This window comes from Cyrtonyx montezumae, unplaced genomic scaffold, assembly GCF_038088225.1.
Source record: "Cyrtonyx montezumae isolate F1298 unplaced genomic scaffold, pur_monq_1.0 scaffold_12, whole genome shotgun sequence".
In the NCBI taxonomy this organism is placed as follows: Eukaryota; Metazoa; Chordata; class Aves; order Galliformes; family Odontophoridae; genus Cyrtonyx; species Cyrtonyx montezumae.
Genome location: NW_027071848.1, coordinates 20,604,969 through 20,619,738, shown reverse-complemented (window position 1 = coordinate 20,619,738; position 14,770 = coordinate 20,604,969). Strand labels below are relative to the sequence as shown.

General features: G+C 41.5%; 1 protein-coding gene across 4 annotated transcripts in view; it reads left to right on the top strand.

The window, feature by feature from the left end:
- The first annotated feature begins 5,639 nt into the window (after positions 1 to 5,639).
- Positions 5,640 to 14,770, top strand: part of DCLK1 (doublecortin like kinase 1) — a 230,980-nt gene continuing 221,849 nt past the window's right edge. For 2 of the 4 annotated variants that reach the window (XM_065730235.1, XM_065730236.1), the window contains exons 1-2: positions 5,640 to 5,952; positions 9,037 to 9,425. In XM_065730235.1, coding sequence (XP_065586307.1) covers positions 9,050 to 9,425 — 376 coding nt within the window. In that variant the 5' untranslated portion in view covers positions 5,640 to 5,952; positions 9,037 to 9,049. The remainder of the gene's footprint in view (positions 5,953 to 9,036; positions 9,426 to 14,770) is intronic. The other 2 variants (XM_065730238.1, XM_065730239.1) reach the window with 2 other exon arrangements.

Sequence of the window (14,770 nt, the reverse complement as noted above, 5' to 3'; positions counted from 1 at the left end):
CAAACATCCTGTAATCACCTCTACCAGGTGTTGGGCTTAGCCGTATGGTGCATGAGTGGAAGGACCACCAGTAAATGTCCCTCTTCAGACCATCCCTCCGTGGCAGCATGAGGAAAGAAATGGCAGTTCAGTTGAAGCAACACGTGACTTATCTGTGAGTGAAAAACAGGGAAGAGAGTGGCATCCAAAACCTCACCCAGACAGAGAGCATTTTGTTTTATAAAAGTAGGACTTGTAAAAAGTGCCTCCCAATCCTAACCTGTCTAATTTATTTTCCAAGGGTTGGGCTACCACATATGTTGTTCTTAGGTTGTTCCAAAAATTTGTGTAGTTTGTGCATTTATACTCATAAAACATTCCAGGTTTCACTAATAATGAAAAAGTCCCCATATTCTCAGAGCTTGTGAATACTATTGAGACCAGGGTTTATTGTGAATGTACACATTCTAAATTATTAAAAATGCTTCTGCCAAATGTGAGCAGTCAGCAAATATCAATTTGCTTTAATTAGATTGAACTAAAGCCCAGCAAAAATTCAAATCCTGCACTTCAGAATTATTCTAATTCAGCTTCTTGACAACGTAGATAGGAGAACAATTATAGTAGTAGTTTACTTAGATAATTATCTTGCTATACTACATGACGATGCAGCACATTGTGATGTATGGAGCTGCTTCACAGGTAGGATTTGGTCTGCCACCTGCACAGTCTATTTCTACTGGGTAATCCCAAATGATAAGGTTTGGGGTTCAAGTTGTAAACCAATACAAGCAAGCAAGTTAAATCAGATAGGCAGCTCTTTAAATGTACTTTATAACATCTGAAATATCTGAATAATGTCTGAAAGAAAAAAAAATAGGAGGCACAATTCTGACAAACCATACTGGATGTCTTTTTCTAAGTTAGTTAGAAAATATTAATAAGTTAATATAATATTAAGTTAAAATATCCTTGCAGTAGCAAAAAATGAAACAAAAATTTTCCAAGATCAAATAAAATAATGTTACATCCAAGACAGATTCACTTTCGAGTGGGACCCCTTTCCAGTGGACGTACAGGTATAAATAACTTCAAGGATGTCTCACATAATTACCAGCATGTAATTACATCTGTTGTATGCTAACCAAGTTTAGAACTGATCTATAATCTGTTTTTAAAAGGATGAATTTCTTGATAAAATTAGTTACAGGCAGAACAAGATGAAAGGCCTTTAACTGTGAATGATTTTACCAGAAACAAAAATTGAATTGCGCCGTGGGAGAGGATATCATCTTTTGTTCTAAGCATCCTCACTGGAGAGGAAATGTAGAAGGACAGAAAATACGGGATAAACTTTTTCCGTACTCATTCAAAAACAAACACAAGAAATCAGTGATGAGAAATGTTACAGTCAGATACTAATGACAGAGAAATTAAAGAAAACACAATTGTGAATGAAATAAGTACTAGCAGCATCAGAGGTTTGTATTTGAGGCAAACAGTTGAAATTGTCAAAAAAAGTATTCAATGGAATACATTCCTGCACATTCTTCCTATGAATGTGGCATGGTTTATATTATGTAACTACTTTATAATGCATAAGTAACTTTTAATTCATTTTTAGTTTAAATTTTAAAATAATTTACTGGAGTGCCTGAACAATTAATGTTGCTATTTAAGAAAATAAAGAATGCTGAGGAAGTATTAAAAACGCACTCATGGCTAAGGTTGTGTTAGCATTTCAATGACATAAAATAATCCTTAGATTAAAATTCTATCTATCCTGGAATCAGTAGCAGGTAAAATAACTGAAGGCCTGATGTATGATCTAATCAATACGAATAATGATTGTGTAATTAGTTCCAATGAGCACATCAAATCTGTTAGCCTTCTGGGTGAGTCTATGATTGATATGATTGATAGAGGTATCTGCATTGACGTACGCTTCTGTAAAGCAACAGACACTCAGCAGCTCATCAGTCTAATTGAGTGATTAGTGTTACACAAAATCAGTGTAATAGATAATAATTAATTAAAAACCAGCTGAATGATAGGTCTCCAAAAGTGACTATAGGCAGCAAATACTTCTCCCTTGGGTAAATCATGAGCAGTTCATAAAGCTCTGATCTTTCTCATAGCTATAATTTTTTTTCCAAAACATCTCTGAAGTCTCAAGGATCGTGCTGCCCACCCCAGAACCATTTGAAAGCTCTCTGGTGCTGCTCCAGCTGCTTGGGTCCTTGCTGGGAGCTGGCTCAGGCTGGTTGCTGACAGAACAGACTTGACCATGCCAGCACCAGCTCTAAGCCTGCGTTGGCATCCTGAGAGCCAGGTGCCTCTCTGACATGAAGTAGAATGGCTTCCAAACACACCCTTGGCACTCCTGCCTTGGGGAATCAAGACTCATATATTGGAAAACGCTGTCCTCTACTACTACATAAATTTATGAGTGATCTGAAGGAATATTTAACAGCACAACTGGTAAAACTGCAGATGACTTAAAATGCATAGAGCGCTAAATAATGCAAAGAAAAAACACTTTTTCTATAGGGAATTTGACATCCTTTAGTAAGCCAGGATTATTTGAACATGCTTTTTGAGACAGCTGAATGAAAGGTCATTCAGAAGGAACAAAGAATGTAGGTCACGTTTAGAAGACTGGAGACCGTGTCCTGGAAAGCAGTGGCTCTGACTGGGATTTAGGGGTCACAGTGGTTAGCCAGATAAAGAGAAGCTCCCAGAACAATGTTCCAAGGCAGTTGGCAAGGCCTGAAGAGATAGACACATTGGGTGGTGACGTAACTGTATCCAATTCCACTGTATCCAGTTCCTTCAAAGCAGTGCTTAAAAATTAGAAATGCTCAGTAAAGTACTGCAAGAATACCAGTGGATCTGAAAAATCTAAGGAAGGCAGAGTTTGTCAAGTCCAAGTTACTAACTCTATCCAAAGGAAAGTTAAGAAGACAATTTCACATTAGAAAAACAGTGCACTTAGCAGAATGACAGTGTAACTGTTGAAACAATTTGCACCGGCTTTGCTTCTGTTTGGACAAAAATGAAAATGTAAAGGAGAAGCATCTCTCAAATTTCTTCAAAATACAAAACACAGTAAGAACATGCAATAAAGAAAGCAGATCATGAAGTATTGTATTGTATCTTTATGTTAAATGTGAAAGTGTACGTGGATGAGATGTAACACATTTTAAATATACTTGCCTGTTAGATTTATACGTTAGTATTTATTTATACTGTGTTCTTTTATTTTAACCTTTGTGTAATGCTTTAAAATTTATTATAAGGCGCAGTGTAATCAGAGTGAGGATCTTTCTTGAACATCTGTGAAGTATTTTGCACACTTAGATTAGGCGTAAATAATACATGTCAGGGAGAAGTAAACACCAATGGGATAAATAAATGATGTACGTGAACACGGGACACAACAGCTAGAAGTAATGAACTGAAACATAAGAAATTTTCCATTAACCTGATTATCAGAAAAAAAACATAATCTTGTAATTGGAGGAATTCCTCTTAGAAGAGATGTCTCCTTTGGGAAGCAGAAGCCCCATTACCTGTGACAGCATCCAACAAAGCAGCACTGAACAACGTTAAAGAACAGCCCTTTGTCAGGATCATGGCAATCTTTTCCATCAGTAATCTTTGCAATCTCCTGGGTCTTTTTTTTCTTATCATTTAAGACCACCATGAATATTTTATTCGATTGTTGACCTACAAAAGCAGTGGTTTAAAGGATATGATTTTAATGTGACATTACCAGAATACTTCAAAAATGATCTTCCAATCAAATACACTAATATTTACCAGCATTGCTGAACCTGTTACATTGAAACACAGATCAAGAGAGTTTGAGAGCAACAGACAAAAAAAAAAAGCAATACAGCTGGTGGAATACTCAGTGTGGAGGTGCTCAATTTTGGGGAATTTGTGTCTGAAAAATGACAGTCCTTAGTTAAGTGTTGTAGTGCCCCATGAGTTGTATGGGGAGGATTAAATGCCAGGATCCACAAAAACAAAGCAAGGTGGGAGGGAAAGTGCTGAGGATGGAGCTGTACAATCAGTTCTGCGTTGTGTTGGTGTTCAGGAATTTTGTTGCTCATACTCCTTCAAGTAAAGGTGCTCCTGAGGGTTTTAGGTGTTGGGTTTGGGAGAGTTTCATGTTTCAAAAATGAAGGGAACTGGAACTGTAGCCAGAATACTGCTACTTCTGCTCTCTGCATTTTTGTTTGTTTGTTTCTTTTGTTATTAAAGAACTCCTCCAGGATGCTGAAGACAGAGCACCCATTGGTTGTAGTTCTCCATCAGAAAATCTCTGAGAGCCTATGGACTGTACTAAGGGAACATGAAAGAAGAGTGCTCCGTTCCCTGCTTCTTTTGAGCCTTCACAGTTATTATAGGCTGAAGGCAGTGTTGACCCAAAGAGAAAGGTGAAGCAGAATCTTCTTTGTGATCAAAGACCTTCACTGGGAGCAGGGCACCCTGGGCTGAAGTCCCTGGCCACTAATTCTTTCTGGATTTATGGATATAAGACATAGGAAAGGTCTCCAATACAGGCACACAAAGCTATCTTTTGTCCTTCCCGACCATGTGTCATAACCACTAGGTTGCAGACTAATTCCCACTCTCTGGTCTAATGCATTTTTAATTCTTTCAGAGTGCAAAGTGGTGCAGCTTGAACAGAAGGGACAGACAGTGTTTTGTTTCCTTCCATGTCCCACTGGACTAAGTGCTGTTTACCTGGCAAGCAGAAGAGAGTTAAATTCTTTGTTGCACAGAGGAAAGCAAACCAGGTCCTTCACCTTGAGAATGTTTTAACCTGTGAGGGTCATGCTGGATGTTAGGAAGAAGCTCCTCACCAGAGGGTGGTGGACACGAAATGGGCCCCAAGTTGATGGAGCTCAAGGAGCGTTTGGAGAGCACTGCTAGAAATACAGCTTAATTTTTAGGTAGGCCTGTGTGGAGTCAGGCGCTGAATCCTTGAGGGTCCATTCCAACTCACGATAGTCTATGAGTCTATATGAACATCAAGAATACTCAAATCTTGGAGGGGAAAGCATCAGTTATAACTGATTTATTGTGCAAGCTGTTTTGCATATGTGGCCCAACACCTGAGTGGATCGGGCATAAGAGGAGAGTCAGTCAGATGAAGTCTGAGACACCTTTGGGCAAATACATCCTCTGGCAAACTTAAGCATAAGAACTGTAGGATCTGTGGAGGTCGATCACTTGTGTGGTCAGCCAGCAACAACGTGAGTGATGTGAGGAAGCCTGGCTTCCATGTTAGTGGCCAAATTCCACGCTGACCCCACCTGAAGCGAACAGGTCTTGTCACAGGGCCCCAGTGAATGCGTGGGCTCTCAGGCAAACCCCATCTGGAGATGCCCAGTGACACATCTGGTAAAAAAAATGCTTCCCGAAGGATTCGGGGGGTCCAGGGCCTCAGAGGCTCTCATCCCCGGAGTTCCCCGGGAGCCGAGGTTCCCCTGAGGGCACATCACTTCGGGGCGGGTGCGCAAGCGATCTCCCCAGCGAGGCTTGGCCCGGCTCGGCCAGCCCAGCCCCGCAGCGCCCGGGAAAGGGAGGGAGCGAGGGAGAGGGGGGAGAGGACGGCGGTGCCGCCCTCTGGAGAGAGAGCCGGGAGAGGCTGGTGTGAAGAGCCGCATTTCAATGAGGGCCGGGCTAATGCAAATCACTGCAATCGGCAGCAGCAGCAGAAAGGCGAAGCAGCTGCAGCCCGGGCTCCCCAGCAGCGCTCTCCAGCCGGGGGAGGCGTAACAAAGGCATCCGAGCCGCTTTCTGCGGCAGCTCCTGCGATCGCAGCCGGGTGGTCGCCGGGGGGGGGGAGGAGGGAGGGAGCTGCCGCTCCTCAGCCGCTTCCCAGCTCGCCCCGTCGCCGCCGTCGCCTTCCCGGCTCGTCCCGCCGGCGAGAAGCGCTCTCCGGGCTGCGGACAGCAGGTGAGGGCCGGGAGCTGCGGCGGGGCGGCCGTCGGGGCGCGGCCGTGGGTCGGGGCGCTCGGCGCGGCGCGGTGCACCTGTGCCCATTGTGTGGGGCGGCGGCCTCCGCTGGCTGCGGCGTTGGGTTGCGGCGGCTCTTCCCTCTGCGGCCTCGGAGCGCGTCAGGTGCGGCTCGGCTCCGGGCAGCGTTGCGGAGGGGCTGGGGTGCTCCGTGCCTCTCACGAGGTTTGCTCGCCGCGTTTCGCCCCAGCGCCGCGGGGTACGCGTACGTGTTCCGCTGCTCCGCGTGTGTATGAGTGTATTTCTTTTCGCAACGATGGAGCGGTCGGTTTGCTCCTCGTCTTCGGAGGGTGATGGTTGCCGGGTCCCGCGCGCATCGGAGTGTGATGCGTGTGTGATGCGGAGTGTTCGCGGTGTGTGTGTGCACGGATGGGAGCACCCACACCTGCGTTCGGTGCTCCTCGGGCTGAGCGCGGCTCGCTAAGGGACGGATGTGCTGAGCGCTGGGCACGGCGGTGTGCTGGGGTGTGTCCCTCTGTTCCTATATATCCGCGTGTGGGTACGTGTGTGTGCGCACACGCTGAGACACGGGACCGGATTATTTAGACTTTCTTTGTCTGCTCCGACCTTGCGGTTTGCACACGCTTTGCTGTAATTAGCAGCACCGTGTCGTTCCAGGAGCTCGATTGTAAAGGACGTAATTGGGAGTTACGGCCATTATTGATGGAAGCGTAAAGCGTGCGGAAGGAAGGGCAGCGGCTCATGCTTCTCTCCCTCATACTCCATAATTATTAGAGCTGAGAGTCTTATTTTCACTTATATCTTCAACTATATCTTCAACTATATCTTCACGTAACTCATTTTTCCTTTCCGTGTGTGTGAGATAAATTGAGCAAATGAAACAGCAGCCCTGAGCAAAAGCCATTTTTTCCCATCCCTGGCATTGCTTCCCAGATTCAGGTTTTGAATTGTGAGTTCTGAGATTTACCCCATCTGACTGTACGGACATTAAAAAATGAAGTTAAACAACTGTTTTTATTATTATTTTATTTTTTTCATTTTTTAAACATAGAAGTGTTGTGGTATATAGTCTTGATCCTAAGCTGTGGCCATTAAATCATGTTTAGTATTTAACCAATAGGGAAGTGTCAGGGAAATGCCATGGTGGATTTCTTGTTCTGTGAGCTGAAGGGGTACATATATACCGATGAGGGGAAAGGTAGATTATTTTTGTTTGTATATATACTCATATTTATGTGTGTATGGTTTTATGTGTATATGCATACATGTATGCAAATGTACATGTGTGTATATATGTGCACATACACCATATAGAATAAATTTTGTTGTGTATATGTATGCATACGCATTTTACACATGTGCATCCATACATGTTGTGTGTGTATATACACATATGGAGTATTGGTAGCTTTGAAAGTGTTGAGAATATAAATCTTGCATTTATACATGAGCACATGATGCAGTGTGTACATAGCAAAGTAGTAAGCTGTCTCCAGCCAGAGTAAGTAATTTCCAAGACTCTGTACTTGCAGTGGTTGGCTTTAGGTGCTGGCTCTGGTCAAGCACGTGAACAGCTCACAGAAGTTGTGGAGCACATCCCCTACAGTTCTGCAGCATCAAAGTCCAGCTCTGTAATCACTGTTTTAGTGGTTAAGCTTGTGTAATCTTAAGAATGTCTGTAAGTCTGTCTGTGTTTGTTCCCTCTGTTTACTTCTACTGCTTTGCAGCAGGTCTGGATGTTACTTTTTTAAAAGGACATATGATTGTGAGTGGTTTAAACAAGTGCCTGCTGCTTTTTTTTCCCCGTTTTATTGGAAATCAATGAGAGAGACCACTTCTAAATTAGATCTGTGCATCTGTACTATAAATAAACTTATTGTGCTTTGCTGTTCTGCATAGAAGTGCAAATTTAGGTGACTATTAAATTAGGAGAAATGTGTTTCAAACCTAGTAATCTTTTGGTTAATTTTTTTCATACTTAATCTTCATAAAATATATATATATATTAACATGCAATCTGTAGTGTTTAGTCTTGTGTTGCTCATAAAAAGGAAAACGAGTAAACGCCTCCTTGATTTCCTTTCTGAAAAAAATGAACTTCCATTTATGTGAACTTACACTGAACAATTGGGACCATTTTGGCCAGAATAGAGCTCTTTGCTGCTGTCAAGCATGGGTTGTGCTAATTGCTTGTTTGCCCATCCACACTGAATTTATCACTCCAGTAATAGACTTCTTGGCAAAAGAAGCTGTCGCCAGTAAGCAACTTGAGTGCTAGTGCTAGGACTTCTACAAGATTTTCAGAAGGTATTTTTAAGCACAGAAGTAGCTTACTCTTTGAGAAATTGTAGCTTTGGGACTTCTTTACCTTCTACTTTTATTTATTTATTTTTAATTTTGTGATATTTGAGCAGTTCTGTGGGTTTGGAGTATGCAAAGTGCACAAAGACAACTGAAATAAGTGGTTGGAATAAGCACAACTATTTTAACAGTGGGCTTAACCCACCAAGTCACATTGCTAGTGTTGATAGTTCTGATTCTAATCACCAGCCTGCAACATCTGCTCCTCTGAGGAGCTCCTATTTGTTGCCAAGCAGTAAGCAATTACTGTATTTTGAAGTGACACCTTCTGAGATCGTGGATGGGACAAACAATATAGCAGGGTCAAATGGTCTGGAAGGTAGAGTGGACTCGAATATCACCTGAATCTAAGATGAGGAGTAGGTAGAAAGCTGACCCATTTGTTCTTTTTCCCTTTGACTCCACTTTGTCACCTCATTTTCAGAGCTCTTACTGAATAAACTTTAATGTTTGTGTATTCCTAGCAATTGGTTTCCTGGGAGGTGTTTCTGTGGCATAAAAAGCCTGACTTATAAACCAGTTTTTATGGCATGACAGGAGGGCTGTAAAATGAACATGTGAATGTAGCATGGCTTCATTCAAGCATTTTTCTCAGTCTGGAAAGTAGTTGTCTGTATCTGTCTTGTATATAACGTGATGTATGAAGGTGAGCTCCCCTACAATGCGTAAGGTGTTCAACCTCTTGTCTTGTACACCCCTTAGGTTGAATTTCAAGATGTCGTTTGGGAGAGATATGGAGCTGGAGCATTTTGATGAGCGTGATAAAGCGCAGCGGTATGGCCGGGGGTCCCGGGTAAATGGTTTACCCAGCCCTACCCACAGTGCCCACTGCAGCTTCTACCGAACCCGTACTCTACAGACCTTGAGTTCTGAGAAGAAAGCCAAGAAAGTTCGTTTCTATCGTAATGGAGACCGGTATTTCAAAGGGATTGTTTATGCCATCTCCCCTGACCGGTTTAGGTCTTTTGAAGCTCTGCTGGCTGATCTGACCCGAACTCTGTCTGACAATGTGAACCTGCCCCAGGGAGTGAGAACAATCTACACAATCGATGGCTCCAAAAAGATTTCCTCCTTGGACCAGCTAGTAGAAGGTGAGCAATCAGAACTGAAATAGTAAAGTTTTGTTTGAGTCAGTGTTTGTTTAACTTGCTACTTATTTCCCTCTTGTTGGAATTAATTGTTTAAGCTTTTCCTTTTTTTTTTTTTGTATTTTTTTGTAGTTTGGTGTTCATAGCCATAGATCTTGAAGGCCACATCTGCACCCTCTTCTGAACTGAAAATTAGCTATGAGAATTTAGTCAGTTATACGTGACAAGGTGCATGGTGCCCACTTCTGTAAGTTTTGTCGGGGGATATTTTCACCTCTGCAGTAAAGTCAACTCTCCAACATCTCTCTACAAATGAATATACGTTAAATAAAGTACCCTGCACTCATGGAGTGGAATAAATGTGGACAACCTTTCAGAGACTGAGGTTGTAGCTATAGCTTTGCAGGGGTGGATGATTTGAATAGAGTCAACCAGGACAGGAGAAAAAAGCTGTTTTTTTTCCTGGTCAATTGGCATCCAGAGTGCTTCTGGCTCACAGTGGTTTCTTTTCATGTTTGTAGACAGTAGCTCATAGTATAAAACACTAAGATGTAGAAGGCCTGAAAGCATTTAACTAGCATGTAGGCATAATTGAGCTGGTGTTTTTATCTGTAAAGTCAAAAGTGCAGATCCTTGGCTGTGTTCAAAGAAAATCAAGGCCAAAAAACTCTGGTTTTCCATGCTTCCTTGGCTTCAGGGTGCCTTGGGCAAACTAGTAAGCTAGTGCATGAAAGTATAGCTGCTGGGGAGCCAATTTAGAGTTGTAACCGAGTTTGTAATTTCATCACTATTTTCATTTTTAGCATAGAATAGAGAACTTGCAGTGTGAGGATGTAATGAAAGGATCAGAAGAAAGCTAATTTGTGAGGGGAAGAAGAAAGTGGCAATGCTAAATAAGGTTCCCATCAAAGGAGCAGATCTGAATAGTTACCTCCTTTAGATAACATAGCAGAGAAAAGCTTCTTAAGCAGAAGTTTTGAGAAGAGGGTATACTTGATAGTCCTCCCTTCCTGAAAAGCAAAGCAGAGAGAACAACATGAAGATAATATAAGGGAAAACTGGAATGTAAGATTGCCTATGTGAATAAGGTTGGTTTTTTTTTTTAGTTTAGGACCACAGTTTTAGCATGTTGGAAAGGAAACTGATATTAAGGCTCTTGTTATGAATTCCAGGGCAGGGATAGAAATGTATTTGTCAGGGTGGTATTTAATTGATGGAGAAAATCAATTGTTGAAAGGAAAGACCAATATTAATCAACATCTGTTTAAAAATAGTGTTAGTGTGTTGTGCTCATTTGATTCATTTGCTCATCAAGAAGAAAGTATCACTGATGTTAATGTGGATTTGCATAGCCTCTGGTGCCATTGATAATCAGCTGTTTCAAAGGGGAGAACTGAGTTGAGAAATAAATTCAACAAGTCATTGAGAGCAGCCCTACCAAGAAGTACTTGGCAGTTCTGATAGATGAAAAACTAAATATGACCCAGCAGTTCGCACTTGCAGCCTGGAAGGCCAAGAGTATCCTGGGCTGCATTAGAAGAGGGATGGTCAGCAGAGTGAGGGAGATGATTGTCTCTCTCTATTCTTCCTTTTTGAGGCCCCAACTGGAGTACTGTGCATCCAGAGCTGGAACATCCCAGCACAAGAAAGATATGGGTCCCGTTGAGAGCCACAAAGATGATCAGAGGACTGGAGTGCCACTCCTATGAAGACAGGCTGAATGAACTGCGCTTGTTCAGTCTGGAAAGAAGATGGGGAGACCTCATTGTGGCCTTCCAGTGTGTGAAGGGAGTTTATAAAACAGGAAGGAGATTGTCTTTTTTATGAGATCTGATTGTGATAGGACAAGGAGAAATGTTTTTAAACTAAAACAGAAGAGATGTATATTATGTGTTAGGGGGAAATTTTTCACTGAAGAGAGTGGTGAGTTACTGGCACAGCCTGCCCAGAGAAGCTGTGGGTGCCCTGTCCCTGGAGGTATTCAATGCTCAGTTCAGTGGGGCCCTGTGGTTGGCAACCCTGTGTGTGTGGCAGGGGGACTGGAACTAGATAATCTTTAAAGTCCCTTCCAACCCAGCCTATTCTGTGATTTTTATTAGCCTATAAAATTGGTTTATTTTGGCATCCTAGAGAATAATTGTGTTACTTATAAATCAAAGTGAATAACTGTATCAGCTAGGTTTCATTTTAAAGAAGGGCTTTGGTATTTCTTTGTTCTGTGGGACTTAATTCCTTACTTTTACAATGAATACATCCTTTCTTCCTGTGTATAGTTCATGCTGGACAGTCTTATTGTGCTATTGACACTGGAATTTACAGAAGTTAATTTTTGTGTGTGAGTAATGAGCTGTATCTGTATTCCATCTGAAGCAGAGCTTCCTCTCTATTTGTATAGAACTGTAAGATAGTTTATTTTGTTCTGATTCCCTTGTAAAGTTATACTTTACAGTAAAAGGTTCACATATTAACTTGGTAGTGGTTTTTATGAAAGCTATTTCCACTCTACCGTACAAATTTATTAGAGTTTGGCTAGTCTGGTAAAGCATTAATTAGCTCGAAGCTGTGCTTTGTGTTTAAATAGCTGGAAAATTGCTTAATTTTTTTTTTCCTCTTGTCAAGTGAAATTTGTGCTCAAACTATTCCAAGTGTTACTTCCTTCATGATGAGGCTGTGCCCTCACTATATAAATTTCGTGGGACTTTCAGGAATTTTGATACTGGTCTTTATTTCTTAATGTGTTTTAGTGGGTTCTGAGTTGGTGATAGCATTGTAGGGTAAATATGTCAAGCCTTGATTTGGAGTTTGATGTTTATGCCTGTGAGACAGTTACTCTACTTTTACCTTCCCATATGGGAGGGTGAACAAAGAGAAGCACCTAGCTCCTAGGGAAAACAGATGAGCAGGCACTGCCTCTCATCCCAGTGCTAAATCTATAGAAATGCATGAAGAGTGGTCCCAAAGGAGCTAAGACTGTGTAAAGGAGCTGTTTTGCTTCAGTAATATTTATTTCTATCCTGCATATAACCAAGAACTGGTATGAGAGTATGCTAGTTCTTTGTTATTCTGAAGTGTATGGTCATGTCCAACATTTACTTTAAACTAATGACTCCCCATAGTTGTCTTCTTTTTTTTTTTTTTTGTGTGTGTGTGTGTATGTAGGTGGGAAGGAGGAAGGTTCTTTAATTTTTAAGATGTGAGGCATTTGAGCTTTTTTGGACTTTGATTACAAGGGATATCTACTGTCATAAAAAGTTTTGCATGCTCTGCAGCTTCTCTCACCTTAGACGAGCTGAAGAATGTCATGGATTTAGGTTAACTTCTTTTTGTTAGACCTGATTTTCAGGGCCCTCTTACCTTTACAAAATACCTTTAAAATGTCAAATGACTTCATTATTTAGGTATAGGAAGCAATCAGAGCATGGAAAAACAATAGAATCTAAGCTGCTTTTAAGGTTAAATTGTGTAGCTAAAAACGAAGTCTAAGGAAGAGATTGAATTCCTTTGTTTTTCTGAAAGTGTGTCATCCTTAAAACTGTAGATGGAGATGCACTGATGGTTCTTTCCCCAAGAAATTACCATGGAACAGAGTAATAAGAACAGTAATAGATGAGTATGAGCAGGATACTCATTTGAAACATGGAGTATTATTTACTGTTTTTTACTCTTGGGGTCCTGCTTTGTGAAGCTAAGACCACAGAATCAATCCGTAGCCAGAACTGCATCCCTTTCTCATTAATTTTAATTATAATATTACCTCAGAGCCTTGGGTATGAACCAGAATCAATTGTTTGAAATTTACACGATACCTACCACAAAAGATGAAGCCTGCAGCAGAGCACTGGCAAAGACTAACCAAGAAGCTCCAAACCACAGAGTAAGTGAGAGAGTACTGGGAAACAGTAATGTCACATGCCAGTATTGGGTGTGCTGCCAAACTATTGTACAGGTTTGCATGAGTATGTGCCCTTCTTGTGTAGATGTAATCATAAAAATAATTTTAAGTGATAATCTGAAAAACAAAAATGACAGTCTCTTGTAGGTTTATCTCGTGCCTGTGATCCTAATTAAAGAAGCAGTTTGACAGAGCACAAATGTACCAGGTTGGAAATCTGGGAATGGCTGTCAGTGGCTAAAAATCCTTAGGAGGTACAAATCTCACTGGAGTGGCACAGAAGGAGATGAATGATATAAGATTTGAGGGAAAGGCCCTGGCAAGTGGAGGAGGCAGGCAGTTTGTATTTGATGTGGCAGAGAAGCTTCCTGTGGAGCACTCACAAAGCAGTAGACAATGGGAAACTTCCCGACTGCTTTGGATGTGAGTCTTGTAGCTTTCACCATCACCTCATTTCTCACATCTCTGCTTTCTGCTCTTATGCCTGTTGCTGCTGCTGCCTCATTAACTCTGCTGCCTGCTCTAACGGTGCTGGTGAGAAGCCCAGCCTGGTCAGCCTGTAGGAACTGACTGATGTGATCTGCAGCATGCTCTGAAGCTAATCCCGTTTCTCCTAAGTCATGCCTACCTTAGCAGCTGGGAATTGAAATGTTCATATGCGTAGAGAGGCCAAATAATAGTAGTAAAGCATCTTTAAATGTTTGTAGAGTTGAATCTATGTGAACATCTGTAGGATTGCACTGATACTGGATGTTTGCCATAGGCTTGATCCAGGGCTATCAAAGTGGGTAAAATTTGGACTGGATCCTGTGGCAGGAACGTCTGCAATCCTTACATTGTTTAATAAACAGCTGAATAATCCTGTTGTATAAATGATAGAGGGTTGTTTTGGCAGATTATTTTATTTGATGAATTAGAGAAGATTAATCCATTAGCTGGATGATTCACGTTATGTCTTCCTAAACAAATTATTGGTGGAATTGGTCATTTTTTTTGAAGCGTGTACAAGACCAGTCTTGCTTGTAGCAAGACTGAAGAAAATGGTGGGAGTAGGGGGGCAAAGTGGGATGGAAATATATTTTTTTTTCCTTGAGATTATAATGGGCAAAGGAGTGGGGGGAGGTTTTGTGGGTTTTTTTGTTTTTTTTTCTTTTTTCTTACTCCAAAGGGAGCAAAAATACCCATGTGCCAGAAAGTCTTCTAAAAAAAAAAATTGAGGAGACCTGATTTAAAGTTTCTTGGTGCATCTGATTGGTAGGTGAATGTGGGCAGATCAGATATATTTCCTATAGATGCTTTATCTCATTTGCGGTGTTGCATTTTTAGATGAAGGGAGACAAGACAGCAGTAATACAGTTTAAGTAGGTTATTGCTCTATTAACTAACACATCTGGGAGCCATCTAGTAGTAATTTATTTGATTCAGGTCATCTTACTTGTGCAATCTGCTCTTCAAG